The sequence below is a fragment of the Lineus longissimus genome, chromosome 17 (genome assembly GCF_910592395.1).
Source record: "Lineus longissimus chromosome 17, tnLinLong1.2, whole genome shotgun sequence".
Taxonomy (NCBI): domain Eukaryota; kingdom Metazoa; phylum Nemertea; class Pilidiophora; order Heteronemertea; family Lineidae; genus Lineus; species Lineus longissimus.
This window is the reverse complement of record NC_088324.1, coordinates 9880968-9908608: the sequence shown is the minus strand read 5'-3', so window position 1 is coordinate 9908608 and position 27641 is coordinate 9880968. Positions and strand designations below refer to the sequence as shown.

Here is a 27641-nt window from a genome sequence, read left to right as displayed (position 1 = left end):
ACATGTAGTTTATCATCACCTTGACTGGGGCACAATGACACCTTCTGAACATCTCTGCCCCCTCCCCCCACCACCTTGCTGCATTTGTTTCAAGCAGGAATAGGCCATTGGACGCCCCTTTTTTTGTCCCTCAAATGCTGTCAACCCGTATGAAGTGAAAATGTCCAAGTCTAACAGTTAGTTTCAAAAGGGCTCACATTTCCAATCTCGCCAAGTTACTGTTTTAAAGCTCTTAGCAAGATCCTATTTTGATTTTCTAAACAACATTGGAAGGGTCATCATGCAAGTCCCCTTTCCATCACACGAGAGGAGGCTTTCAGGCATTGAACTAGACCCACGATTTCAGTTGCGACAGAATCAAGCAACATCAGTTTTTAGTCTAAAGTCCTCAACGTTGGTAGATAGAAGACAACGGAAACGCGAGATGAATTGACAGGAACTTGTATGAATTCTGAACATTGCTCACGAGCGTGTCTTAATCGCAACACAACTCGGACAATTCAATAAAGTAGATAATAACTTTTCACAAACCATTCAAAGAAGAATTCAAGTAAACAAATAAGTCTGTTTATTTCTTTATTTAAATATGATATTGGATCTATACAGCAGTGTTTATGAAATGTTATCAAACTTGAAAATAAATCAAACTAAGATACTTTTACATATTGTCAAAAACATGAACATGAAATGACGTACTCTAAAATCACGTCAATAAGACAACTGACAAGACAAAAAAACATGTCGGTCTTGTCTCGTAGATGCACACATCACAGAGTCACGCAACTGGCCTTAAAGAGATCGTTGAAGTGTGGACGGAATCATGGTAAATCAGTGCAGGGATGAAATAGCAGATAGAAAACAAGCAAAACAGAGACGGCATTGTCATTGTTGCAATGTAGACTGCATTAGTAAACAGCTTCTTATGCAGGAAAGGAGTGCTATCTAGTGATGTCCAGCAGTAATTTATCAGGCCAACTTACTGCCCATTGCTTTTAACAATTTTGGTCTTGGACAGAAACTTGCGAGAAAAAATAAACGATATCATTATTCTACAGCACTGTAATTTAGCAAACAAACAAAACAATTTTGGACGGAAACATAACGAGAACCCCCATCCCCCCAACCCCCTCCACAAGTTGTCCTGCCCAACTTCCTCATTCATTTACAATTACGGTCAACCTTTTTAATACAGCATTTTGACCTTGGCCACAGATGTCAGCCAACTGTCCGTCCACCTCTCCTCGTCAGTGATAAGACATTGTTTCTCTTCTTCAATGTTTGCCAATATCTCTTCAAACTTCTGTTTGTATTCCTGGAAAAAGTTTAAAACAAAAGTAAGAAGTGTATTCCTTGAAAAAGTTCCTGGAAAAGGCCCATGCCTCAAGTCTCACACCGACTATGTGGTTCAAAAAAGGGACCTCATGCCCTTCAGCCCAAAGCCTGAGGCTCTTGTCAGTCAGCAACATGAAACCAATGAGGATCAAATTTAAGCTACAGCCTCGGCAAGAGGTGGAAAGCCACTTTGTTACCAGGTAAGCGCGATCCCTGGCCTTGGTTGTAGAAGTATGTCCGAAGGTCGTCTTAGCTGTTGTAACCGAGGCTGTCAGTTTCGCCTTGGCTAGTTTCCCATCACTGACCACCGCCAATTCATGTCTCGGCACACCTGGTATGAATCAAATAATATTGGGTAAGTTTTTGCAAGTGAAATATGTCTTTAGTTGGAAATTGTTTTTCTTCTTCTTCAACATAGTCGTTTTTAGGCGATACGTTGACTAGAAGGTCACTGAACAGATATCTGGTCCGATGTTCAAAATGGATGCCTGTATGTCGTCACTACAAAGAAATCTTCCTCGAGTCGGAAATGTCTCATACCAGTTTACACAACATTTTCTCCTCACCTGTCCAAGTCTTCTTGCCTCTGGGTACAGCCGTCTTGCTCTCGTCATCCTCGAGAGCCATACCAGCATTTTTGCGGCGGATCAGTTCGCTGGTGGGATACTTCTTGGGCTCAACCCCTGGTGAAACGAGAACAAAATATTCTATCAATACAACCACTGTGGTGAAAGACGACGGGAAAACCTATATACATATACATGTAACTAAGAGATAATAAGTTAAACTCCCGTAAGGATCAGCACTGTGTCCTTGAGCATGGCACTACTTTCTCTCCAGCAATGAGTAATTGCCAGTATCTTGCTGGCATAGGGGTTGACGGATCATTGTTCATTCATTAACACAGTTAGGCCACCCGACTTACACACATCTTTAACATCCCCGGACCAAATTCTATTTCCCAGAAATTCTGAAAACATCTTTTCAGACCAACTTACTTCCTTTCTCCACATCATCCACTGTCAGAAGACTGTCAAACTGCAGCAAAAGTTGTTCAGAGAGTTTTGCGACTTCTTGGATGAAGACTTCAGCCTGGTTCACAGCATCAGCCTGAAATCAAAATAATATTTGTCAGAGAAGAGTGCAGTAGAATCTCTCTATAGGGACACCCTTGGTACTGAGAAATGCTTTTAGAGATACCTTGGACTTTGAATTTTCAAATGAAACATAACTTTTTGTTCAAATATTTCATTTTTTGTGCAAAATTACCAAAAATGCCACTTCTCGTGAAATGGAGTATAGTTCCCCTTTAAACTCACCTGAAGATTCTGGGTATGTTCCTCTATGTTCTCAAGATACAGTCGACGCCGGTCGTCCTCGGTCTTGCAGAGGTCCAACATATCCTCACGCTGCTGCGGATGTCCGAGCGTGGGTCGCAACATGTTCTGGTGGCCCTCCTGCAAGAAATATGGAATATTTATAGATGTCTAGGCAACCATTGCCCATCTAGCATTACCACTTCATGCAAAACATGGCAGGTCAAATGCTGTCGTTGACAATACATAAAGTAATTAAACCGGAATTGGGGCTGTTTATTACCTTCTTGTTATCAGAGCCGCTCTTCTTCTCCGAGAACTGTGCCTCCAACTCCTCCTGGGATGTGGCAACAGTCTTAATCCGTGACGTCAGCAGCTCCCTGATGACCAGGCCAGGCACATTCGACACAGACGCTTCAAGCTCGTTCAACTGGACACGGAATTCTGAAATGATCAAGTTCGATTACAGTCAGGTAAAAAGATCCCCTACTGATCCTTAGGGAGAGATGGTGTCATCAAAGACTGAGATTTCCTCAGGCTTGAACACTGCCCTGTTGGGCAACCTGCTGAGGTAATTATGGAAAGTAACCTGCTTGGCAAATTCCACTCATCCCCTGATCTTTCCCCTACTCTCATGAGCTAAAAATATTTATCGGAACCCAGGTTCCCCATTCTTACCTTGCAGACACTGGTTGTGGTACTCGTCAGCTTGGTGGAAATATGACATCAGCTTCTGGACGATGGTATCTGAACTCTGCTCAAATGTTTCCTGCAGTGCCTGTGGTCGGGTGACGGGGCGTGTGCCCTTGTGACGATAGTAGGTCTGCAAAAGGGAGTGTCATGAAAATCCATTTCAAAATTATCCCAGAGAAATTTCAAACAGGTCACAAGTTACAGGGCAATTAGGACGGCATCACTGACTGACTAAGTTACAAACTTAAGTAAAGAATGGACATGCAGCTCTGAGCACACCTAAGCTGCCTGCTATTTGCATCCAAAATGAATTGGTATCAGTAGGAAATTTTGGCCTTGAGGAATTTTCCCCTTGCCAGCAGCCCAGAAAAGACCATGTTCCCTCATGTCTTGTTCAGATCTTCCTTCCTGAAAAGTTGGGAACCTGCATAAACAGCAGGGTGGCAGAGGTCAGTCTTGCAACAATTCATGACATCGCCAAAAAGAACCTCACCTCACTTGCAGCGTTCAAACCCTCCGACGCATCTTTGATGATCTTCTTGATCTTGAGCAGGAAGTGGCTGGCATCGAGTTGTTCATGCTCCGGGTCGTCCAGCTCCGTGAACAAGATGTACTTCTTATCCTGCTTCTTGCTGGTGGTGCGACGCAAGCTGTAAGACAGAAGCTGTATTGTAGATTATATGACGAGATGTTATAGATTAAATGACTTTGGTTCATTTTCAAACAAGAGCAATATACTAAATTAAGTTACGAGTTAAGGTTGGGTAAGCCATTGCAGAGCTGGTCACCTCATTACAACAGGGCTACATGTAACATGTAGCATGTAGCATTAAGCAACTTGAACATCACTGCTAAGTGGAATCCTAGACCATTACTGGTTTACAAATACAGTGGAACCTCCCTTAGCGGACACCTCTCTATTAAGGACAACCTCTCTATTAAGGACACTAGTTTTGGTCCCAAAGTGGTTGTTTCCATTCAATTTGACCTCTCTTATCTGTGAGGACACCTCTCTATTAAGGACAGCACTTGTCAGTCTGAGAGTGTCCCTAATAGGGAGGTTCCACTGTATTATACCAGACCAAAAATCTCATGTCCAAAATCTATATCTCTTTTCGAGGTACAACACAAAATATCCACTACCAAAATTTCCTATCTACTTCATTCAAAACAACAACACATACTTCGTTCTAACAAATCAACAAAAGAATTCTTGCACAGACAGAAACCGTCACTGACAACGTACAAATACTAAAATGAAGACATTTTACACCATCAAAAAACTCACAAATGACTTACAAGGACATTGATAAAGAAACTATTGCACAATTGAAATGTTCACAGAATCACTTACATGTTAGTATATTAGTTCACATCCACAATTGAAATGGTTGGTGTTAGGTAGGAAATGAAAATAACACATTATATTAGTTTGGGTGCAGTTTGATTAGTTCATCTGATGATTACACATACTGTAGGTGGTGCTTAATGAGGAGCTGCAATTAGAACTCTTCAGTCATCAAATGATTAGATGATCATTCAGGGTTGCATCTTTTTTATGTCACTTAAAACCATACAATTATATAGGCACACATGGGATGGAACAAAACACTTTTTTAATATTCCACGCCACTTCAGAAATTTGTCTCTTTCCAGATGAGCGTCCTTGCAATGGAGGGGCCCAACTTTGCCAAGTTATGGGGTCAGCCATTCTGTTTCTCCCTAACAATGTTCCCTATTAAGGGGCGCTGATCAAGAAAGAGGCGAATTACGGATTACTTTTTTTCTCTGTACCTATGGACTGTTCCCGCATATGAAAGCATACTGAAGCTGTAAGAATGATAATATTGACAATGGTATAGGTCTGCTTTCAAATGATCCATAAAATCTTATAACCACCTCAGCCAGATGAATTAGTAAGGTGTTTAACAGCTACATGTAACTTGAACTGCTTAAAAGAGACTTGGCTTTTACCTCACGATACTACCAAACCCACTAAGAGTGCTGATCCGTCGCCTAAAATAGGACACAAGGTACATTATTGCTCACTCTCCACAGTAGACATATGCACGCATAATCTCTCTGCCAGTGTAAGCCTCCATGATGTATTAGTCACAGTACATTATACATTGCGTCCGTGCAGTGTAACTGGACAAAATATTCTGCCTTAATGAAGTAAGACCATCACTTCTGGATTAAAAACTAATCAATTTATCATAGAATTTATCATTTAGAAATGCATTCATTAGGGTCTGAACTATGGAAATACTGGTGCTTTACACTTTAAACTGATATTGAATTTTATCCTCATTTCCATTACGAATGCTGTAACTCTTTACTTACCCTGACAAAGCTCTCTTGGGTGGGTCAAACGGCACCGGAGTATTAACAGTGCTGACCTTCTTCATAGCTGATTTCAGCTTCCCTTCCATGTCGTCTGTCGGCGGGCGAGTTATCGTCGGCCGACGTTCACGAACTTTGACTGAAAATAAAAGATCTGCAGTTTGCAAAACAGCACAGAATGGGGTGGAGCCAGGCAGAAGGCACCGGCACAAGACTGTAGCAGACTTTGGTTACTTGTGGGAAAGACTTAGACCTGACTCACAGGGTTCCTGTGTGTGGTGGACTTTGTCTGTAGAGTGGCTGGAAACTATGGTGACAATATCGGTTAATGGAACGCATCAATCCTAGGGGACGACACCACGCAGGGTGGCTTGTACAATTACAAATTTTTCACAGTGGCATGTTTGATTTTAATGTTTATTATTATACGATCAAATTAAAACCAACCAAAGAATTTCAGTTCACCATTAAAACTTGAGCAATCAGATCACATATAACAGCGATTCATATCGCGAATTTGCTCTCACCTGGGGATACCTCTCCATCTGCTTCACCACCAGCACCAGTTTGGCTCTTCGACGGGCTCTTCTGTGTCCTGGAAAACAACTTTCAAACTTTAAACAAAATCGTCTTGAATAGGACTGGACATTTCTAGCATGGTGTGATGCGAAGGGGTTGATTCGTTACAATGATAGGCCACAGTCTTGTTTCGTGATTAGGTCAAGATTTCCCGTTACCCATTTCTACACCTTGGTGGAGTAAGGCAAGTAAGACAAAGAGACCGGCCTAGAGTTTCACGCCGACTGTGGGATTTGAACAAGGGATCTCTGACCCCAAGCTGAGAGTCCGAGCCACTCTTACACAGCGAGACACTGACTCTGTCTTTGATTCAAGATCAACACTGACAACAGTGTGATCAAAGTCAAAATTGAACCCATGTGTGCCTTTGCCTGAATTCCTCCACTTGGGATTTGCAACACCTACTTTAGGATGTTCTTGATGACACCAATAGAGGGATCCTCAACCGGCTGCTTGCCAGCCTTGGTTATCGGGGTCGGTGTGACTTCAGATGAGAATCCAACACGAGCTGCGCCTTAAAGGTAAATTTAAGTCAGCGTGCGAAAATAAAGCACAAATCAAATGAGAAACATTACTATGAGGACCAATGCTATGCGCAACAAACTTTACATGACATCACAACTGATCAACTCAGGTCCATCATCCTAGATCATTTATCAGGAGATGTTCATAGGAATTGCAAAGTCAGAGGCCTGGGTAGTAACCAACATGTATTTGATGAAGATGAGGCTGCTCACCTAATGCAGGATTTCCTTGCATCACAGCTGATTGGGGTCGGAGCGTCGGGTCTTTCAGACAGTTCAGATACGACGCTCTGTCCAAGAAGGCATCGAAAATCTCTTTCAAACTTGCATTCAACTCTGTTGGTGTGATTTGCTGCAAAAAGATAGGGGATAGAACACTTATGATTACATTTTTCTACATGGTTGATACCGTACACTCCCTCCAAATTGTGCCATTCGAGAATATATCAGGCGATAAAACGAAATCTGAGTACAGCGATTTCAAACTTTGATGAAGATACCTCATATGTTTTTCCAGAGACCTAAAATTCACCAATACAAAATTTTAGGCCCGTTGGGATTTTTAATGAAAAAACAAAAAGAAGTTGATTGAGAGTAGCCTATTTTTGTTTTTGTGGCATCTGTGACCAAGGGTGTCAATCCCCAACAAGAATTGACTCAAGTAGCACAAACTAACCAGAAAGATGTCTTCCTCATAAAACTACTACAGCATACGATGGCCACTCTAAGTCAAACATCAAACGTACTATTCTACGAACACAAGACACCTTATCTTAAATCTCCTAAAGAGTTGTGCAATTAAAACTATAAATCACAAATTTTACCAAAGTGTGCATTGAAAATTCATTTTGCATTATCAAATGACAGTTGTGCTCAAAATAGAACATGTTCAGTTAAGCAAGATGGTGTGGTAGCTGATCATGGTGGAGACTGAAGGTAAGCTCAGCAGCCAATGAGAGAAGACAATGGCCCAGTTCCCCCGTTGATGACCTGACCCATCATGTTGCAGTAAAGTATGTAAGATACCACCTCAGAAGTACAAGCCTACATATACTCAAACATATAACTGCTCATAAATTACCACAGGAAACATATAAATGTTCTGAAACAAAGAAATGTTTAATTCAGCAAACCAAAATTACACATGATTTTATAATGAATTGTAATGTAACTTAGAACCTAACAAAATTCAACTAATCATTGTCAATGAATATTGTGCCGGAAACCTTGCATACGTCAGACTGCTGTCGAATGCTAAGAAGAAGATACATCAGACTCGCACAAACCCGACCCTCGCATTGGCCAGATCTTCCAAGTCCCAACTGTCCAAGTTCCAAGTCTGTTGGTGATGTGTATGACAGATTTTGTATATGATGGACAAAAATTCTGGTCCAGTCGAGCCCGACATATGCAAGGTTTACGGTATTTTACACACCTCAGCTTCCTCAGAAGTGTCCTGTAAACATGTTGGATGAATATAAATATGCAATAGACTTCGAAATAGAGCTAACATTTTCTATTCAGCTCATTTTATAGTAAGGTCACCCAAAAATGTTCTGAAATCGACATCAAAGTGTAACAAGATGTCAATGTAAACTCAGCATCTATGTAAACTCGACATCAATGGAAACAAGATGTCAATGTAAACTCAGCATCTATGTAAACTCGACATTAATGGAAACAAGATGTCAATGTAAACTCAGCATCTATGTAAACTCGACATTAATGGAAACAAGATGTCAATGTAAACTCAGCATCTATGTAAACTCGACATCAATGGAAACAAGATGTCAATGTTAACTCAGCATCTATGTAAACTCGACATCAATGGAAACACGATGTCTATGTTAACTGAACGTCTATGATAACCTTTGTCACTTATTTTCTCAAAAAGATGAACGTCCTAAATTATATTTGATTGACATCTCACCTCCTTGTCCAAGTTAGGCCTCTGACAGGCATCAATCCTTCTTTCTAAGTCCATCAGATGTTGGGCTAGTTTCTGGGCGTGGGTGTTGCTATAGGCAACCTCCGCCTTGATCTTGACCTGCGAGTTCGTCAGCCAGCGCGCGATCTTCTCCATGAAGATGAGGTCGATCATGTGGTTCTTGAACCTGGAAATATGGGGCAGCATGGTACTCTTTGAACTGGATGACGACGATTGTAGACATGTCAGATCAAAGAAAAGATAGATGAGCAGGGCTTTCCAACTCTTTTAGCAGCCTGATGTAGTGCCAATCTGAATCAGGAGGGCACTAGAAAACGGCAAAAGCAACAAAAGGCAATTTCTCTGAAGATATCTTTGATCACAAAACAACTACCCATATCACATTGAGACTCACCTGTCCTCAAATTCATTTGAGACCTTTGTGGCTTTCTCGAGGTGCTTTGCCTCCATACCCTCGAGGTCGGACATGATGAAACCTTCAGACGAGTCGATCTTGTGGGACATCTTCTCCAGGCGTTTACGATACTCCTCAATCTCCTCAGGACAGAAGTTACCACCATCGGAGAAAATTCTACAGAAGAAAATGTCATGATATCATCAGTTGAACCCATTGATGCCTGACCTGAACCCACCATGCCAGGTGGAAACATCAGCCCCTGTCACTTCTGCGGTTCTTCGACAACATAGGTTTCCTCTGTAGTCTTTATTTTAAAGTCTGAGGAGGGATTAATGGCCAATCAACTTACTTGAACGAGCGAATGAAGCGAGCGTTGGAGTCTCGCAACATCTGTAAGGTGTCATCGACGTGCTTCCTGAAGTGACGCAGGCTGATTCTGATCTGATTCATGAACTTCTCCAGTTCCTCACTCAGGGTGTTTGACAACGCAATCAGTCTGAAAGAGATAGGGTTGAAAAATTATCGTTAGTAGAAATCTATAAGCAAGTCAGCCTTATAAACACTATATACTTTGAATAGAAGTTCGGCATGGCAGAGGTATTTAGAAGTAACAGACAGGTAGATGTCGGTACAATTGCTCGATTGAGAATAGGACAGCCCATGAAGACAAATTGTCCAGTACTTACTTGGAAGATTTCGTCGCATTTACAAACACTGTTTCCAGTGCTTCTATGTCGTTCCTAAACTTCTCGAGCAGTTTGTTGTGCTCGTGGGTCAGGTCGTTGAAGCGTTGCTTCAGGTCGTTCAGGGCCTGTGTGATTCCCCGACAGTGTCTGGTCACTCGTTCATTGTGCATCACCAGCTCGGCTGTAGGAAAGAATGATGACGTAAAACTGTGTCACGAGCAGCTTCTTCTGAATGCATTATTGTAAGCACTGTTGTACTGTTGCACACAAATGTAAGCATTGTCTCACACAGATGTGAGCACTGTTGTACTGTTGCACACAAATGTAAGCATTGTCTCACACAGATGTGAGCACTGTTGCACAATAGTGTTCTTGTGGCAGTGGTTTAGTCTATTTGTACATCCAGAAAGGTGGAGTCAGTTAAGCCACACATGTTTCACACATGGATGAAGACTTTTGCTTACCCTTGCAATGTAGGGCACCAGGCATACAAGGAATCACTGTTTCAATCTCATTTGAAAGGATGATGGATTGTATGCACTTTGCCCGAGAAGACGAGCAATGTGTTGGTGTCCAGTACCGAAACCTATAGTCAGATCACGAGTTGGACACTTTAAGCACTACACTACCATAAAGACTTAACTTGCAAATAATCAACATGCCCCACACCCTTTATACAGACTTTCTAACACTCCTGAGTCTTACCTGCACGAACATTATGCACGTCCATCTCGGCACGTCTTGACCTCGGCTTGTGAAGATGTTGGCGCAGATCCAGTTCGCTGTTCAGTTCCTCACATTTTGCGGCAACCACGCTGTTTGAGCGCTCAATGGCCTGGTTCACCCAATCCTCCAGGTGGTCGAGGAAGTTCAGGCGCACCCTATTGATGAAGATATTGACTATGACGTATCTACATGTATCACTGTCATTATGATATTGCAACCATAAATCTAAGTGTCAACTACAGCAGCTTTCACACATGTTGGAATGATTTTGATGGAAGTATTTGCTTAGTACCACAAAGCTGGTAAAGAAAGCAGCAAAATCGTCACGGTAAACCACAGCGCCCGAGCGGGAACCACTTCAGTCACTTGCCAAGAAGGGCAATGATATTTTCCATCTGCACTCATAAAAAAATACATACTGTTTTTTAATTTCGTTGAATGTGCCATTGGTGATGTGAATTGTGGAGATATACTTGGGCACAGACTCCACTTCTACCTCGGTCATGAAGGTGGCAGCATCATCACCATCTCCTCCAACCGGTGTCTTCTCCTTAGATGGCTCATCGGGCTGTATGCCATGCTCGCCGGCGATGGTCAGGACGAAAAACTGTGTTCCCTTGGACGTGGAGAGGACCTCTGCTACGGCTGCTGGGAGGGGGCTTCGCTGAAATTGACAAATTTGAAAGATTTAGACGGGTAAGATTGCAAGATTATTTCCAAAGGGTGGAGCTGGCTGGGAGGTTGTGGTTCCCTTTTGATTGATATGGGAAGGAATTGGCCGGGATAGGTGTAGTTCCCTTGGTAGGGATGTGGAGAGGAACTCAGCAACAGCAAAAGGAAGTTTTTAATATTCTATGGGTACATAAGAACCCAGCTTAATCAGCAAATTATTCAGCTATCAAATTTTCTTCAAGAGAAAAGCAATAGATATAATTTGTTTGCCTAAAGCAAGAAGCACAATATTAACTTCTTCCAGCCTTATTATTTGACCGAGGCACATGATTCAAGGTAAAACGATATACCGAAAAACCTGCAGGCAAAATGTCGTCGGATGGGCTATGTACTGAATGAATGAAAGATATATGATAAATATTGCAATTGCAGATGACAATGGTCGCCCAAACCAGTTCTCATTGACCTATTCAAGGATATATTTCTCATCTTAAGAAGCTCAATGGACAAAGTAGAGCACGTACATAATTAGTTAACCCTATGTGGCGGATTGTCTTTGTCTACAAGGATATTCAAGCAAAATGCCATGAAAGTAAACGTTATTTGAGTAAGGCTGGAGACCAAGGGAAGCAAAGCAGGGTTCGGTTAGGTGTCTTGTTCAAGGACTCAGAGTTGAAACAGATGTGATCTCCTTTGGAGAGTTGAACCCACGACATGCTGATTATGACTCGAACGCCAACCACTTTGCCAATGACATGTTCAGCTATAACTAGGTTCAAAAATTAGGTGCCCAGGCAATCAATGTCTAGATTTCATGAAAATAATCAGCTCCACCCAAAGAAGAAATATCAACCTACTGATTTGATTGAATACAAGGTAAAGTCAGTGCTAATCAATGACAATGCTCACACAGGAGAGGCAAAATATCACATTAAGGCTTGAGTACACCAATCCTGATGACCTTGAGCCCATTTCATGAGAAACTGGCACAAAGATATTTGGTGATCATGTTAACAAAGATAGATGTACTGGGCCTTTAAGCCTAGCTTCCGCAACCGGGCGTGAATCAATTATTTTTCACTTATAACACAACTTGACGTTGTTGTCGAAGTGAACAGAACAAATATCCAGGTGTCAGAGTGCTTCGTGGGAAATTCAAGAGTGCCTGACACGCTGAACGGCTGATTCATATGGCGCGGGAGAACGGTATCATTGCCCAGCATCGTGTGTAGTGTGCGCGTAATGGTATTGAACAATCAATCTGTCTCGTTTTGGATACAATGATAAAACTATTGGTAGTTGGGTCAGAATATTCTCCGATATTGAAAGTTTAACATTCAATGTGTGACGTCTATATTCGAAATTCTGTTTTATTCTTTTTGATAATGGAGCATTACATGGATTAAATGGTAAGTTTGTGGCATCTCTTACAACACATTGACGTGCGGAGGGCGGGCTGGGGGGTATAGGGGATAGAAATTTTACTGATAGTCAAACATGTCAAAGGGGTTTGAAGGTGACACATTATATTGCCTGACTTTTGACAATATGAATAGACTCGGCACTACCTGGTGAGCTTCATGGCTAATTTCGAAACTATCACTGAAATGACCTGGTTAAACAGGAAATTTACTAAAACAATAAGGAAAATATTTGATCCATTTCCCGGACAAATGATACAAACACATCGTTTGTACGATTAAAACACATTTCCGCACTAAGTCGTGCAATGTCATTGTTCACATATAAAAAACATGATGCTTCAGTCAATGAAAATCAATAAAACAGTATGATTTTCCCGACATGTGTTGATTGTTGAGTAGAAAGAACATGGGCGGGGCAGATGGTTGATAGGATATCATTAGGCTCACTGCACCCAACCATTACAATCATATGCATGGACCTGTACTTCATCATCATCAATAGCGGCTTCGTGGCCCTCCTGGGTCTTTGCCTCAACAAGTTCAATATCAAATTCGATTCGAGAACCTGATGTCAAAAAGCAAACCAATTGAATTGAACAAGCTAAGAGCAGGTCTCAGACCTATGACCTACAATTTCCTGGTGATGATTGAGACACATGTGCATGACTAGACAATAATTAGCTAAGATTGATACTGATATTCGTGGCCTCAAAGTATGAAAACAATTTTTCAAAATCATTGGATTGAAACGTGGTATTGAACTTGTGGGTTATACAAAGTGCACACACACAAATTCCGGTGACCGGACAATGTCTATATAGATTATATTCATCATGTTTGGTGTGGGCCTCTAGCTTATGTCTTGGATACATATAGTGACAGCCAGGCCTACAGACGAGGAACAACCACACATATCATGGGTGACACCATGTTTATGGAATTTTCTTGTCATCAAAGGTGAGACATTTTTATGGATATTTCTGACAAATTGTTTTTCCAAACGGATATTCTGGGTTATAATAGGCCTATAGCTTGTGTTTTGGACACTTCATAGTCATAAGTCAGGCGTATAGATGAGGAAGGACCACAAATTATCGGTGAGATCTTGGTTCTTTTTTAATTTTCTTGACATCACAAGACACAGCCAGACAGGTGAGAATTTTTTGTGGATGTTTCTGATAAACAAGCTTACTCCTTCAAAACTTATTGTTCTCGTAACTACAGTAGGCTTTTTATAGTTATATCATGGATACAGAGTCATAGTTGGGCTCTATGGACAAGGAAAAGCCCATAGTTAATAGCTTATTCCTAAGTCTTCATGAACTGAATCTAGTGTCCTTGATAGAGAGGATGTCCTTTGGTAGAGAGGTGTCCTCTAAGGGCCAGGGAGGATCCACTGTATATGACAAGTCCTCGAAAGTCTGGTCCGTCATCACTTGATGTCAGTGCCAGTGGTTACGCACTGATTGCGCACAAAGTAAGAATCGTATACATACACACAAGTAGGATATATCAATAGCATTCTTTGTGCCCATCATATATACCACACCCACAATGCACACAATTGATATGACTAGTTAGTACTCGTGTGTGGAATCAATCGCTCGGCTAACTCCCGTGGATTTGACTATTTGCATTTGTGTCTACAATTCGGTGCTTACAGGAATCGTATTTTTTATTTGATATCTACCCATTTTGGACAATGACTCTTTACATTACGACTCTCACTAATTGATTTGACATACTCGTGTCTGGTACAAGCCTACTTCACTCGACAAACACGGATGGTGAGATCTATAATTCATATCATGTTTGTGGTAGTAAAAGTGCAGAGTATCCTGAACAAAGACAGATTCTATACCAAGTCTAAATCACACCCAAAAGGCCAAGCGTTGCTGTCAGGGATTCTAAACATGGTGGGTTTGATTTCTGATATAAACACATCACTTATGACCTTGGACAAGGCACTTCATCTTCATTGTTCTGTCACTTGATTAAGATCTAAAACTGAGATTCAAACTAAACCAACTAGGCAAGCTGGACCATGTCATTCAAGTGTAGCTTGTGATGGTCTCATCTTCCACAGTCCCAGACTGAGTACGACAGCACCAATTTTTATGTTGAGTGCCCAACAGACAGGCAATTTTCATTGCAACTATGGTATACGTTTGAATGGTTTATCGCCGGTGTCACATTGAAGCTTTTATAGCAGAGGTTTGCAGCTGGAAGAAGGTTAATTTCCTAGGAAAGTGACGTAAATCTATTTCAGATGGCACTGAAAGTGTTAACGAGATTGATTGCGATAATGACAAAAGAGAACATTTTTAAGCACGTTGTTTGAATATGATTGATTTTTCTCTCAGACAGAATTATGTCGGGACTAAAAGCTTGTGATACATAGAGCGATTGATGTTTACATCATGTAAACAGTAACAGATTGAAACCCACGGTGATGAATAATCCATGCTAGCTCTATTATGATTGGCAAACAATTCAAGCTAGCTGGTCAAAATAAATATTGCTAAAACTAACGACTGATAACCTGCAATTACAGAGTAATAGTCAGCACTTTAGCACAGTTGCAAACTTATGATATCCAAAGAGAACCGATAGCAAAAATTTCAAGTTGGTGACAATCTTTGTCAACCTAGATGCTTACATGGGAACTCTGTTCGTAAAATTGCCATCCCTAATGATGATGATGCTGATGACTTATTCAATCAATGGAAGTAAAGTACTTTGCCCAAGGCCACAAGTGGTGTGCCTGTGTCGGGTATCGATCTAACATTTTTTTCGGATTATGAGTCTGACAGTCCCTATCACCACAGGTTAGGAGCCCCTCTAACACACAAATTCCTTATTTTAATCGAATCTATTATCATTCAACTTTATGGTTTAAATGGGTCAAACTTCCCTCAAACTTCCCTCAAACACTTTGTTCTTCCCATCTTGCACACATTCCAGTAAACCTTCGACATCTTCCTGCTACAAGCCTATGGAATGTGAGTGAGTAGGCCTAGCCATGGTTGGATTAACATGTTTTATCATACCGATATCAAATCAGCCTGAGGCTCTGATGAAACGCTATATCGAACAGATTGAATGAGAATGTAGTTCATTATATTTCAAGATTTAAGAGACGTACACATTAACAGCAAACAGAACTCGACAGGGAAGTGAGTAAAATCAAAATTCGGCGAAAAATTTGCAAAGATTTCTCATTACTGGTAGATAGTTAGACCTTGGCCAGTAAATCAGGACATAGACCCAAACTTCACTTTTCAGGACATGACTTGAACCATTGGTGATCCTGTCAAAATAATCAGGTTACAATTCGGAGAGCACTCAAACACCATGTTTTCATAGAATTGGTCTTGGTAAAATGTTCAAAGTGTTTACATTGTGAAAGTATAGTACCGACCAATTCAAGAGTCACAAGATGATTTATAAGGAATAAAGCACCATCGAAAAAACACTTTTTAATTGTTAAGAGAGGAAAGTACATTGGAGTGACATTCACTCAAGGTTTGATTGGTTCTGAAGCAGACGTTAAAAACTAAACATGACGGATAAAAAGACGTATGATGACTTTATCCAGGTCTCTCATTCACGTCATTTGGGACACACCCATAAACTTGTTTCACCATTCACACCTCATTTAATATTGAAAGCCGGATCTCAGCACTTGAACATGCAGTGATTGGTAAATATTTGATATGTTTGCGTGTTACTCTTGGGACAAAATTGACAATGCAATTACCGTTTGGTCCACTTCATGAAGTTGCCAGGTAGCCATAATGTTAAGGACATAGAAAAAGCATGGTACCTAAAAATGAAAATGTCCCATAAAATCGAATTTTATCACTGCGACATATTCTGTGACAATTATCATTCGATGAGGATTTCTTGTCTGCAAGCAATAGGTTATCGGTCGGTTTCATATAATAACAGGTTGCCGTGATAGCCGATTGTTGCATGACCCCTAGAAATGAGAAAGTTTCATTTGATGCCATAATAATTGTGACAAAAATCTCTTGTTATGGCAAGCAATTTTTGTTGCATGTGATGAATTATAGACACTGCAATGCACTTTCTTTTTTCAGAATCAGATTCAGCTCAGGCAGAAGTAGGGACCAGATGACGGTATCGATAGACAACACAGTCATTTCTGTCGCTTTTACCTGGCTTTACTTATCAATAATGCATTTTTTCAATTATCTTTTCAGGAGTTGGTAATTGAAAAGTCGAATTAATATTTCACGGCCCAATGCTGAGATAGCAACAAGTAAATATTAGGAATCTTGAGGTGGAAACTCGAGAGGAAAACAATTTCAACAACAATTTTGGGATTACTTAAAACATTTTCTACCAGGATTACGGAAAAATTGCTTTCTTGATGTTGAGAAATTCAAAAAGTGGATACTGTGCCCTCAATGTCAACGTTTTCATATTAGGATAAGCACTTTTAAGTGATTTTTCTGAGTTAAGAGGAGGGATAACTTTCATGAAATCAAAATTGTGGAGAAGTGAAAGCAGGAGAATTAAAGAACTAAAAGATTTGCATCATATAAGGGGCCAAACTCTGAATGCTTCATGAGAGTTAAACTTTGAAAATCGTTTTCTGGTCTTAAATAGTATTGATGCACTAGATGAGGATTGACCAGCATTCTGGTACAATGGGCCGCATAACCAAACTGGATATTCAGCTCGACCATGATATAGACGCACACTACCACTTCAGACCCGGCGAGAATATTTCGGGGAAAGTGCTCGTACGCGTCATTGACGGGGAGGAGATTTTACGTTATCTGCGGATAAACTTCTTCGGTATGGGCAGCGTCAGTTGGAAAGACGAATTGGCGAAGACTTTCTCAGCAGAGGAGACTTACATTAATCAGACTGTGACGCTAGCGCCCCTGGTGCCAGGTGAAAAAATGGTTCTGCCGTCTGGGTGGCACGAGTTTTCGTTCTCCTACGAGCTTCCGCTAGAACTCCCATCATCGTTTATCGGGAAGTTCGGCAGCGTCACATACGTGGTCAAGGCCAGTGCCGAGGACGGCAAGACGGTGACAATATCCAGTGAGCCGTTCCTGATTGCAAATAAAGACTTTCCATTCTCGGCCATGATGCTCAACGAGAGTGTCGAGAGGACTGTGAGCAAGCGCTATTGGTCCAAGTATCGCACGGGAAAAGTAACCGCGAAACTTTCCCTCAAGCGGCAGGGATTTGCCCCCGGGGATGACATGGATATCAACGCAGAAATTCATAATCATAGTCCAAAAATAATCAAGGGGTTACACGCAATGTTAATCATGCATAGCACTTTTTATGCTCAAAATTCTAATCACACGCATGTGCAGGTGATATCAAAACGAAATGATAAGTGGGAAATGGCACGGGGCGAGGGTCGACACTGGAGTAATGCTGAGCTGACAATACCTACGTACGCCCCAGAATCAAAACTGGAAGGATGCGACATCATAGATATTCATTATGAATTGGTACTTAAAGTCGAAATCGAGACAAAGAAGGAAACGGCCAAAGAATTATGGGTATCTGTCCCTGTTTTAGTCACACCTGTTCAATCGCAGACTGAAAACGGCGTCCGCAGGCGTCAAAGGAGCCAAAGTGAAATGGGTCGGACGATTGATCGTAAAACTTTAGAGAGTTTGGACATTCAAAAGTTACTTGACTTGCAGCAGGAGTATGAGGATACAGAGTTTGGCTACAGTCGGCCAGTCAATGATGGAACATTGCGAATAAATCCGCTCTTTAGGCAAAATACACCTGAAGATCATACGCTAGAGAATGACTTGTTCGAAAACACGAAACTGTGATTCACAACGCATACATCATAGAACACTTTAGTTAAAGAGAAACTGATATTGTCCTGTGAATTTCATGCAAAAGGGTAGCAGTGCCAGTTTCATCCTAGAAAATATACACCCGAGAAAAAAACATGCCTTGGACGAAAAATTCTCATAAAAATATGAGGTTTGTACTGGTATTGTACTAGTTCATACTGGTATGTTCCCATACCATACCTGATGTCTGCACGGACCTTGAAAAGGTACAAGCCTCGCTGCGCCATTTACAGGTTTCTGTCAAAAGGCCACAACCCCACTGTGGAAGAGTAAACATCCTTAGTCAAATATGTTATAGAAAGACGCTTCTTTGAGCTGTACATCCAGGTAAAACTAAGATATGGTTTCCTTTTCATTCAAATCTTTGTGACAAAACTGCATAGGGTCTGAAGGGGTTACGTTGGTGGTATTCAAAACAGTCTGTGATAATGCACCTCAGCACTTAAACACGCTGTACTATGCTTATTGAACTCTATTCAAAAACTGCTTGAAGCACTCATGTGCTGAGCTAAATGTTTGTGAGGGGCACCAACTTCTCCATTAGGCGTACCGCCTGGACTACTGTAAACCTTTAGATATATGTGGCGGTGAATGAGCCACTCTAGCCTACCCTTGTACCAATCGAGTGGAGACAGGGTATAGTTAATGTAAATAATAAATTCCAGTCAACTATGGCCGATTAATGCAGTATTTATTTCAAGCTTTATTTAAAAGTTCATTTGAATTATTGTAAATTTTTAGGCAAAGACATTTTGTGGATAGAATTGTATCTCTTAGTTTTGTTGAAAATAAATCACTTTCAGCCATCACAGTGTTTCTCTTATCTTGATCATCTTTCGATGAAGATTTATTTGATAGAATGTTCGACAGCCTACCCTGAATCTCCATACCTGAAGTGCATCACTGCCGTGACGTCATGACCTTGTTTATACTTATCATGGAATTTTTTTCAACTGACATCAAGCTCTATTGTCCGAGACTTCAATTACACAAGGAGCACAAAAAATGCTGCCATCTTGATGATCTATTTGCAGTAAGATAAAGAAGCAAATGCCCCAAAATAGAGTAATGCTTCTTTCTGAGTAAAAGCTAACGCAATATACAGAGTAAAAGCCAAGCCAAATAAATACTCACTGCAGTGCTTCTTTCTTAGGAAAAGCTAACACAATGTAGAGTAAAAGCCCAGCCAAGCCAAGTAAATACTCACTGCAGTGCTTCTTTCTTAGTAATAGCTAACACAATGTGGAGTAAAAACCCAGTCAAGCCAAGTAAATACTCACAGCTTCATCTGGTGTCTTGCTCCTCACACGATCAGACGGCCTCTTTGCTTTTGTTTTCTTCTTCATGCTGCCTTTGGCCTTTGGTGAGCTGTCGTCCTCAAGTCGGGCTGAACTCGGCGACTCGCTTTCCGTGTCAAAAATCTTCTGCTGCAAACAAGTGATATTTCATTTGATGAACTTCAGATACTTAATGTTTCAGAATACCTTGGCAAAGCACCGATGGAGCTTTAACGTTGCGCGATATTGTATCGCTACTTCTGCGTTATATCGGCATTTATGTCATCACGTTAATTCCCATTAAAAAGTGATCCACACGTGGTACACTTCGTTGTTGACGTCAACTAGTAGACTACTGGTCAAAAGTGATGTCACCGCACAAGTTCTATTGGACTTCAGTTGACTGTTGGGTCCCCATTCCGAAGGATCTAGACTCTCTCACCTCTCTCTGCACACCAAAGAACTTGCAGATGGCAGCGTCATATTGCTCAAGCTCTTTCTTTACCATGCTTGGGTAGAACTTGACGATGTCGAGCTGGTTTTCATGGAATACTTCATACCTGGAACCAAAGTGGAACAATCAGGTACAGTACAGCCCTTCTAAGCAGTCACCACTCTGAGCAGATCTATTGGCAAGGTTTGTCAGAAGGGCCATCAAGTAATGAAATCGAAATACATGAAAGTGCTTACCCTTGTTTTATAGCGCTTAGCATTTCGAGTGCTTTCTTGAGGCTCTCTGTAAGTGCCGCCTCCGATGCGTCCTGGCGCATTCTGTCCATGATAATGTCTAGGTTTGCCTCTTTGTCCTGAAAAACAATTTTATAATTCGTCACTGATTTGCAAGATAAACCAGGACAACATTTTCATCACCCAGAAAAAAAACGACTTTGTATGATATTAGCTTTTGGGAGAAGGCCACTCTGAATTCAATATTTACCTGATTTTCATTGTCATGATCGTGTCGACAGTTTTCTAATTTCTCTTGTAAACCTCGTTCCTGTCTGGCCAAGCCAATCTCATGGACGTCCCAGACGTGCGCGCTACCTTGGGCAAACTTAAACAAAGATTTCAGCTGCTGTATTGTCATCTTGTTCTCCTCCTCTAAGGTTTTCTAAAAAGAAAATTAACATCATCTTCATCATCATCATCATCATCATCATCATCATCATCATCATCATCATCATCATCATCATCATCATCATCATCATCATCATCATTATCAACATCATCATCATCATCATCTAAACAACATGTCCCAGAATTAAGCCTCACAAGTCATTTCAGTGTTTTTCCTGGCTTCTAATTTGAATGTTGAACCTATCAGCGTTTTAGAATAGTTTTCATGCAAATGCCAATTTTGTTGCTTGATACTTCGAATAAAAGCCATTCATTTTCACAATTATACAGACTTAGAATTAATTTCAAAGAGTTTTTGAGTCATCTGGGTACATTGTTTGTTTGTTTATTTTGAATGACTCCAGGAAAGAAACAATTTTTGTTGGCCCCAAGGTGATGCTGTTTTTAATCAACTATTTGTTGGCCTGGACAAACCGTACTCACGTCCATGGTCTCTAGTGTATTTTCAAACTGCGTCTGCCGCTCTCCGATCAGTGGGAGACAGTGTTCATTAATCACCTCCTTTGCCTTCTGCTCCGTGCAAACCCCCGACTCAATCAATGAGGCCTGAAGAAGGAACGGAAAATTACAGTAGTAAAAAATAACAAATACATACATGCAACACGTTGCCCCGAGATCTGCGACACCTGTCAATCAACTTGTACTCATAGCCAATTAAATTAGTCTGGTACCTTCATCTCCTCAACTGCTACAAGACAATTCTGGCAAGCTTTTTCATACTCCTGATACAAGCGCTGAAGGAAGTCCTGGTTTTTGGTGTCGATCTCTTTGGTGATGTCCATGACTTGCTGGTTCCATTGGTAGACAGCGGACTTGGTTGAGGCTGGAGGCATCATTTCCCTAAAAGAATTAATCATTTGATATAGTACTTTTGTCATGAACTCATAGCTCTAAAGAGAGCAGAAGACAGCCATGAGTCTGCCTCAACCAGCCCTATATTGTGTTCCCCATGTCTGCTGGCTTACTGGTAAGGCCATCCAATCCAACTCATCAGAACTCTATTTTCTCAAAGAAGAAAGGGAAAGCAATGGGTTTGTCCAGGGTTTTGAAGACAGGTCTCTTAACTTTGTACTTCACTGGGTCAGTGGGAAACAAATGGGCAGTCCAGGGCCTGGGTTTACTTTGGTAGTCCAGTAAACCAAATTGAAAGCTATCAGCCACGACATTCCTTGTTTTGGTCACCTACTTGAGCGAGTTGATGAGTTCCAGCCTCTTGTTGTTTTGTGATTCCTCCTCGGTGATCATAGCCAGCAGGATCTTCTCCACTTCTGGAGGACTGACAACAGAGTCACTCCGCATGAATGCACTGGAAAATACACAGGTCAAAATACAGGGGTGCTTAACCAAAGTTGGGTCCTTTTTTCAAATTCCAGGTGCATGTATTTGATAGTTTGTACACTGGTACTTTGATCCAGCGGCTATCATATGTCATAGCCATTGGCTTTTCGGTCATCCTCTTAAAAAACGAATTGAGGGAATACACTGAATGATGCCATACCTGAAGTTCTCCACTGCCAACTCAGTATTCAATCTCTTCCAGTCGTCAAGTCTCTTACACCATATCGTGTGATGCCGTTTCTCACGGTCGATATCTGCTGTCAACAACCTCCCATAGAGGTCACTGTATGCACGTTTATTGCTCAACAATGATTGGTTGATGGACTGGAAATAGAGCAAGTTAAAAGCATCGACGGGATGTCCAAAAGCGGAAGCTAATAAACACAAGAAGGTAACCAAAGACCTTGTGTTAAATGACATAAACTTGGTATCTCATCATCAATGAGCTGCTCATGATTTGGATGGATATCATAACACTTTGATATTAAGACATATTTTCGTGTGCCGACAACTTTAGTTGCAGGTGCCGATGAGAAACAAGGTTTCTACTCTTTTGGCCTCCTTCTCATGCACCTTGTCCTACCTGTGATTCCCTGTCCATGAACCGCTGTAGATCAGGCACCATCAAGTGGGAGATCTTTTCAAACATCTCCGTGTAGGTACGGAACACCTCACGGATCTGTAGGAAAAATATGATAAGTCTAAATGCTTTTTGCATATTTGAGGAAGTAAAGCTATGCTACAAAATCTGCTTATCAGAACCCCACATATTGAGTCGAGAGTATGTGAGCTCTTACTTGGCTCATTCATGGCTCTTCAGACAAAATTTTGGCCACTCCTGTTAGAGGAGGAAACCGAGTATTCAGAGGGAACATACACTCTAAAAGACGGTTGCTTCCTTTCTCACATCAGCAGAGGGCAACTCTCTTTGACAGACTGACTGGGAATTGAACCCGGGACCTCAGAGGTGAATGATGCCGATGTTTCCACTGCGTCACTCCGACAAGAGGAAGAGGTGGGAAGAGGAGAAGAGACAGGACATGTGTAAGATAGCCTGATGCAGTGGTGCGGTAGGTGGTTTGGTGATCACCTGGTGGAAGCTGCCAATTGCCAAGGCCCCTAACACTTATGATGCAGTGGTGCGGCAGGTGGTCTTGGTGATCACCTGGTGGAAGCTGCCAATTGCCAAGGCCCCTAACACTTATGATGCAGTGGTGCGGTAGGTGGTTTGGTGATCACCTGGTGGAAGCTGCCAATTGCCAAGGCCCCTAACACTTATGATGCAGTGGTGCGGCAGGTGGTCTTGGTGATCACCTGGTGGAAGCTGCCAATTGCCAAGGTCCCTAACACTTATGATGCAGTGGTGTGGCAGGTGGTTTGGTGATGACCTGATGGAAGCTGCCAATTATCAAGGTCCCTAATACTTATGACGGCTCAAACCATCAGTCATCATGTAACAACTGCAGCCTTCATTTAATGTCAACTCTCACCTCATCCTTCCTGTTCTGCTCCAATGTGGTTAGTTTGTCATCGAGGGTCTGAATTGCCTGTCGCCTGATGACTGATTGAGACTCGATCTCACTCCATAAATCGTACAACTCAATTTTACAAAATTTCAGAAGATCCTGCAAGAAAATGGACATTAAGAAGTGACAAATCTATTTTTATGTACAAGTTGCACCCTTTTCCAACTCTATATCAGTTGCTCAACTCAGCTTTGACAATTATTACGGCCAAGATTCAGGCCAGTATATTTCAGTTCAAGCTCATTACCTGTCCCTGGGTAGTATGTTCGACTGCCTTATACTTTAGCGCCTGTTCCTCATGATCTAACAGACCGTAGCAATCACTACATGTATGTACCCATTTACTTTGGTAAAGAGACAAAAGTGGGGTAAAGTGTCTTGCCCAAAGACACAGATATTAAACAGTGCCGATCCTTCTGAGAGTGAAAGCTGGTATATCTCTCGCATTAACCATAGTGGTCACACTCTGTTAATTTATTCAAGTTGTAAATTTCAAGGATATTCATAAAACTACATTTACTCACCTCATCTTTCTCAATCTTGGCAAGAAGGGCATCAATGACTTTGTCGTTTTCTGATAACAGCGCCAATGTTTCTTCACCAGCTTTGACAATCAATGGCTCGAGTTCCTGCAAAGGGGGATGAAATATTAATGTTCGTAACAAAAATCATATCCTTAAAGCCGGACTGTATGATTAAAAGCACAGGTGGCCGAATAACCACACTGTATAGACAGGCAAAAAAAGAAGAAAACTGCTTTCATCATCAAAACAGAATGGTTCAAGAAACGCTACACTGGAAGAAGTACCATAATGGCACTTGATACGACTGCACTGACACAGACATATCATCTACTTACTGCACTGATAACGGACAACTCCTGATGCATATCCTCAACAGTTGCCTCGTGTCGCTCCTTACGATTCTGAGCAATCCTGTCGATGATATCTGATCCAGTCTTGGCTGGAACTAAAGGACACAATTAGATAAAAGCCTGTCACAGTCGAATGGCAGTCCATCAACAGGAGTAGAGCAATGGCCGACATGTACACTGAAGTACTGCAACTACTGATAAAATGTTCTGTGAGGCCTCTCTATGAAAAAGTATGTTTGGTGCCCGTAGTGATTGAAAATTTGCTCAACTATGCACATATACACTGAAGATAATGCCAAGTATGAACGACAACATCTTTATGATGTTTGCACTCGCTTCAGGGCTATAAGAAACTCTTTAAAGAGCACAAAGTTTTGTCCTAAATGCAAATACTGGTACTGACAGTTACACACAGTTCCTCAAGAACGGTTTTCGAGTAATGGGCACGCCAAAAAATAACATTGCACTCCAAGACTTTTCAATACCAATGTGGAAGCAGTGTCAAAACCTATTTTCACTCTGTCTTTGATCAAGTGGGTATGTGATGTCCCATATTAGATTTTGCTGAGGGCAAAGTGAAGTTCAAGGCTTTGAGAGTCAAGATGCCCCTGCCCCTACTTACTGACTAAATCTGGCAAGCCCTGGACTTCCTTGCCACATACTCTGCTCTCTGGTTCCTTCATCTGCTGCTTGACAACCTCGGCCACTTGTCTGAAAACACAAATTCAAGTAATTTATATATTTTTGCATAGTTTACATTTTTCACTAATGTCTTGGCGCCTCTATATTCATCATATCATCATATCATTACCGGCGTCGTAACCCTATTGGATTTTTGCCGGAGGTATGGAGTCCACTATAGGCTACTGTCCACCTATGTAGGATCTTTTACTTGCCCTGGCATAGACACTCAGGTACAAGGGACCACGGCTTTTAGTCTCATCCGACAGACCCTCGAGTATTTCATACGTTAATGTACGTATTGTGAAGAGCCAGGAATTTTAGTTCCTTGAAAGCCACGCCGGTTCATCCAGAAATACAATCCTGGGTTCTCCCCGGGATCGAACCCGGGCCCTATTGCGTGGTAGCCAGCAGTGTTAACCACTAGGCTATGAGGCTCTACAATATATTAGGCATCTCGAATCAGGGAACAACCAACATCATACAGGCATGCATATCCTGTGAAGGAAGAAGGAAGGTTCGTGCTGGATGAATAAGTAATGAAGACAATTCCTCAATGACCTCATCATGGGAGAGGTTCAATTCAACTCTGCCACCCTTGAATTCAGTATTCAGTCAGTATTGTGTATACGGGGAGGTGGTCCTTACTTGTACAAGACAGGGTTCTGGGTGAAGTTGTCATTAGGGAATCCATCCACCCAGTAGCGCTGTCGCTCCGTCAACATTCCCCCAGAATTTGTCAATTGATCCTTCACAACTGGAATACCTCCTGGCCTCTCTTTCACAGTGTGCTGGTCTTGGGCTTTCTTTTCACTTATGTCATTGTAGGATTTTACAAGTTGAACCTGAAGTTGTGAAAGGAATAGTTTACTTGTGAAATCAAAGAAGCATTGCCCTCTCTCTCTTAGGTCTGTGTTAAAAAATACAATTTACTTTGTATTATACAGCATGTCCTTGTAGATGCAATTCTGTCATTGTTGCCAATGCCACTTCCATCATGATGTATTGTAAGTGTTACTTCCAAAGTGAATAAGTGATGATCTTGGTGTTAACAAAATGGTTATGACATGAGGATGCACGCCCTAAGGCCAACAGAAAAAGGCTAAACTTTAGAATCCCCGATCGGAAATGACGTAGTTTGATCGCATTCAACTATAAATCCATTGAACAGTGGTGCTTGGTTAGTCAACCGATGACCTTTTTTTGGGGTGTGATCGGGGATTGTAAACTCGTTCCCAGAAAAACTACGTTTGTACTGAGGTTTTGATATTTTTTTCTGTCACAAGCATGACCGTAACCACCCAATCTGCCAGTCATAGTGTCAAATCAATTTAACTGTCATCAGACACCAGTACACTGGTGGCGGCAAGCGACACGACATGATCAACAAGACTCCGCCTATGTCTATGATGGCGGTGACAACGTTGACGCCTCCTTACGATGTACGCAGGTACCAGTACCGCCGGTTGGCGATATTTCATTCAGAACTTATTGAATCTTACCTCTGCATCAAATATTTGCCGGTACACTTTGCCACTCCTGACCACTCTAGCCTTCCGTGGTGGATGCACTTCAGCCATCTCAGCGATTCAATTGTAATGAAGAGTCAAAAAGAATGACTATGAAGTTCACTGTACATCAATGTACACAAATGCATGTGCTTATAATTCCAAGATGGTGGAAAGTTTGTTTACATCTGCTACGGCAATGTTTTAGACGCATTTATGTGAGAATGTCACCGTGGAGTTGTATTACAATCCCATATAATGAAGTAGCTGACATCAAAGTCATCATATAACAAGAAATATTTGCTTATTATGTGGTAGACATTGGTGTAATAAGGGGAAACCTGAGGCAAGCATCGATTTCGTTCCCTAAGCAACACACCAGTTAACCAAGCCTCAGCCAGACGGCGCTGTTTTTTCTATGGGGCGCAAACCCCGTAAGAATTTATTGGACGTCGGAGACGGTTTGTCCTCGCTCTGGCTGTGACTTGGTTGTCCTTTTTTAGTTATTTCATATCAGATGCGTTTGAAAGTGTATCATGTCTTGTAGCATGTTAAAGATAATTGAACAGGCTTTCATGGCCTTCATTAAACACATATTTTTCCTACAGTCTGCATAGCACCTTCCCATTGGACCGATTGGTATTAAAGGCCATGGGAATGATCTCAGATTCACCATGGTAAAATCGGAGTTTACCTTGCTCACCATGGTGAATGCAGAAGACTTGCTACAGAAGGCTTTGGAACTGCCCAGCAAGGAAAAATAAGAAAATCATAAGAATTACATTTCAAAAATAAA

The 27641-nt window shown here is 41.5% G+C and overlaps 2 protein-coding genes across 8 annotated transcripts; one reads left to right on the top strand and one right to left on the bottom strand.

Moving 5' to 3' along the window:
• Positions 1 to 563: 563 nt before the first annotated feature.
• Positions 564 to 27231, bottom strand: LOC135501095 (coiled-coil domain-containing protein 180-like). 3 transcript variants are annotated; one of them, XM_064792895.1, is made up of 34 exons: positions 26840 to 27231; positions 25986 to 26182; positions 25279 to 25367; positions 24642 to 24751; positions 24307 to 24411; positions 23747 to 23881; positions 22840 to 22935; positions 22417 to 22580; positions 22105 to 22224; positions 21590 to 21758; positions 21342 to 21464; positions 20719 to 20892; positions 20472 to 20587; positions 20224 to 20341; positions 19785 to 19931; positions 10964 to 11208; positions 10524 to 10699; positions 9819 to 9999; positions 9482 to 9628; positions 9130 to 9306; positions 8718 to 8901; positions 7001 to 7139; positions 6669 to 6777; positions 6212 to 6279; positions 5685 to 5823; positions 5316 to 5357; positions 3835 to 3991; positions 3327 to 3471; positions 2932 to 3092; positions 2652 to 2789; positions 2331 to 2442; positions 1899 to 2015; positions 1530 to 1663; positions 564 to 1312 (listed from the first exon to the last, which is right to left on the bottom strand). In XM_064792895.1, the coding sequence occupies exons 1-34, from the start codon at positions 26915 to 26917 to the stop codon at positions 1184 to 1186; spliced, it is 4641 nt and encodes a 1546-aa protein (XP_064648965.1). In that variant the 5' UTR covers positions 26918 to 27231; the 3' UTR covers positions 564 to 1183. The 3 variants fall into 3 exon arrangements, with proteins under 3 accessions (XP_064648965.1, XP_064648966.1, XP_064648967.1); XM_064792896.1 differs by lacking the exon at positions 5316 to 5357; XM_064792897.1 differs by lacking the exon at positions 5316 to 5357 and having other exon boundaries at positions 3835 to 3973.
• LOC135501096 (arrestin domain-containing protein 17-like) lies at positions 13448 to 19304 on the top strand. Of its 5 annotated transcripts, none has more exons than XM_064792898.1 (2): positions 13448 to 13597; positions 16867 to 19304. In XM_064792898.1, exon 2 carries the CDS (start codon positions 17290 to 17292, stop codon positions 18475 to 18477), a length of 1188 nt encoding a protein of 395 aa, XP_064648968.1. In that variant the 5' UTR covers positions 13448 to 13597; positions 16867 to 17289; the 3' UTR covers positions 18478 to 19304. The 5 variants fall into 5 exon arrangements, with proteins under 5 accessions (XP_064648968.1, XP_064648971.1, XP_064648969.1 ...); XM_064792901.1 differs by lacking the exon at positions 13448 to 13597 and adding an exon at positions 13617 to 13792; XM_064792899.1 differs by lacking the exon at positions 13448 to 13597 and adding an exon at positions 14270 to 14427.
• Positions 27232 to 27641: the final 410 nt, after the last annotated feature.

Excerpts from the sequence above, each read along its gene's own strand:
- LOC135501096 (XM_064792898.1), top strand. The coding sequence starts at position 17,290 with ATGAGGATTGACCAGCATTCTGGTACAATGGGCCGCATAACCAAACTG.
- LOC135501095 (XM_064792895.1), bottom strand. The coding sequence starts at position 26,917 with ATGGCTGAAGTGCATCCACCACGGAAGGCTAGAGTGGTCAGGAGTGGC. Across the intron at positions 20,893-21,341 it reads ATACACTAGAGACCATGGAC|AAAACCTTAGAGGAGGAGAA; the intron begins GTGAGTACGGTT and ends TTTTCTTTTTAG. Across the intron at positions 20,588-20,718 it reads ATCATGACAATGAAAATCAG|GACAAAGAGGCAAACCTAGA; the intron begins GTAAATATTGAA and ends ATTGTTTTTCAG.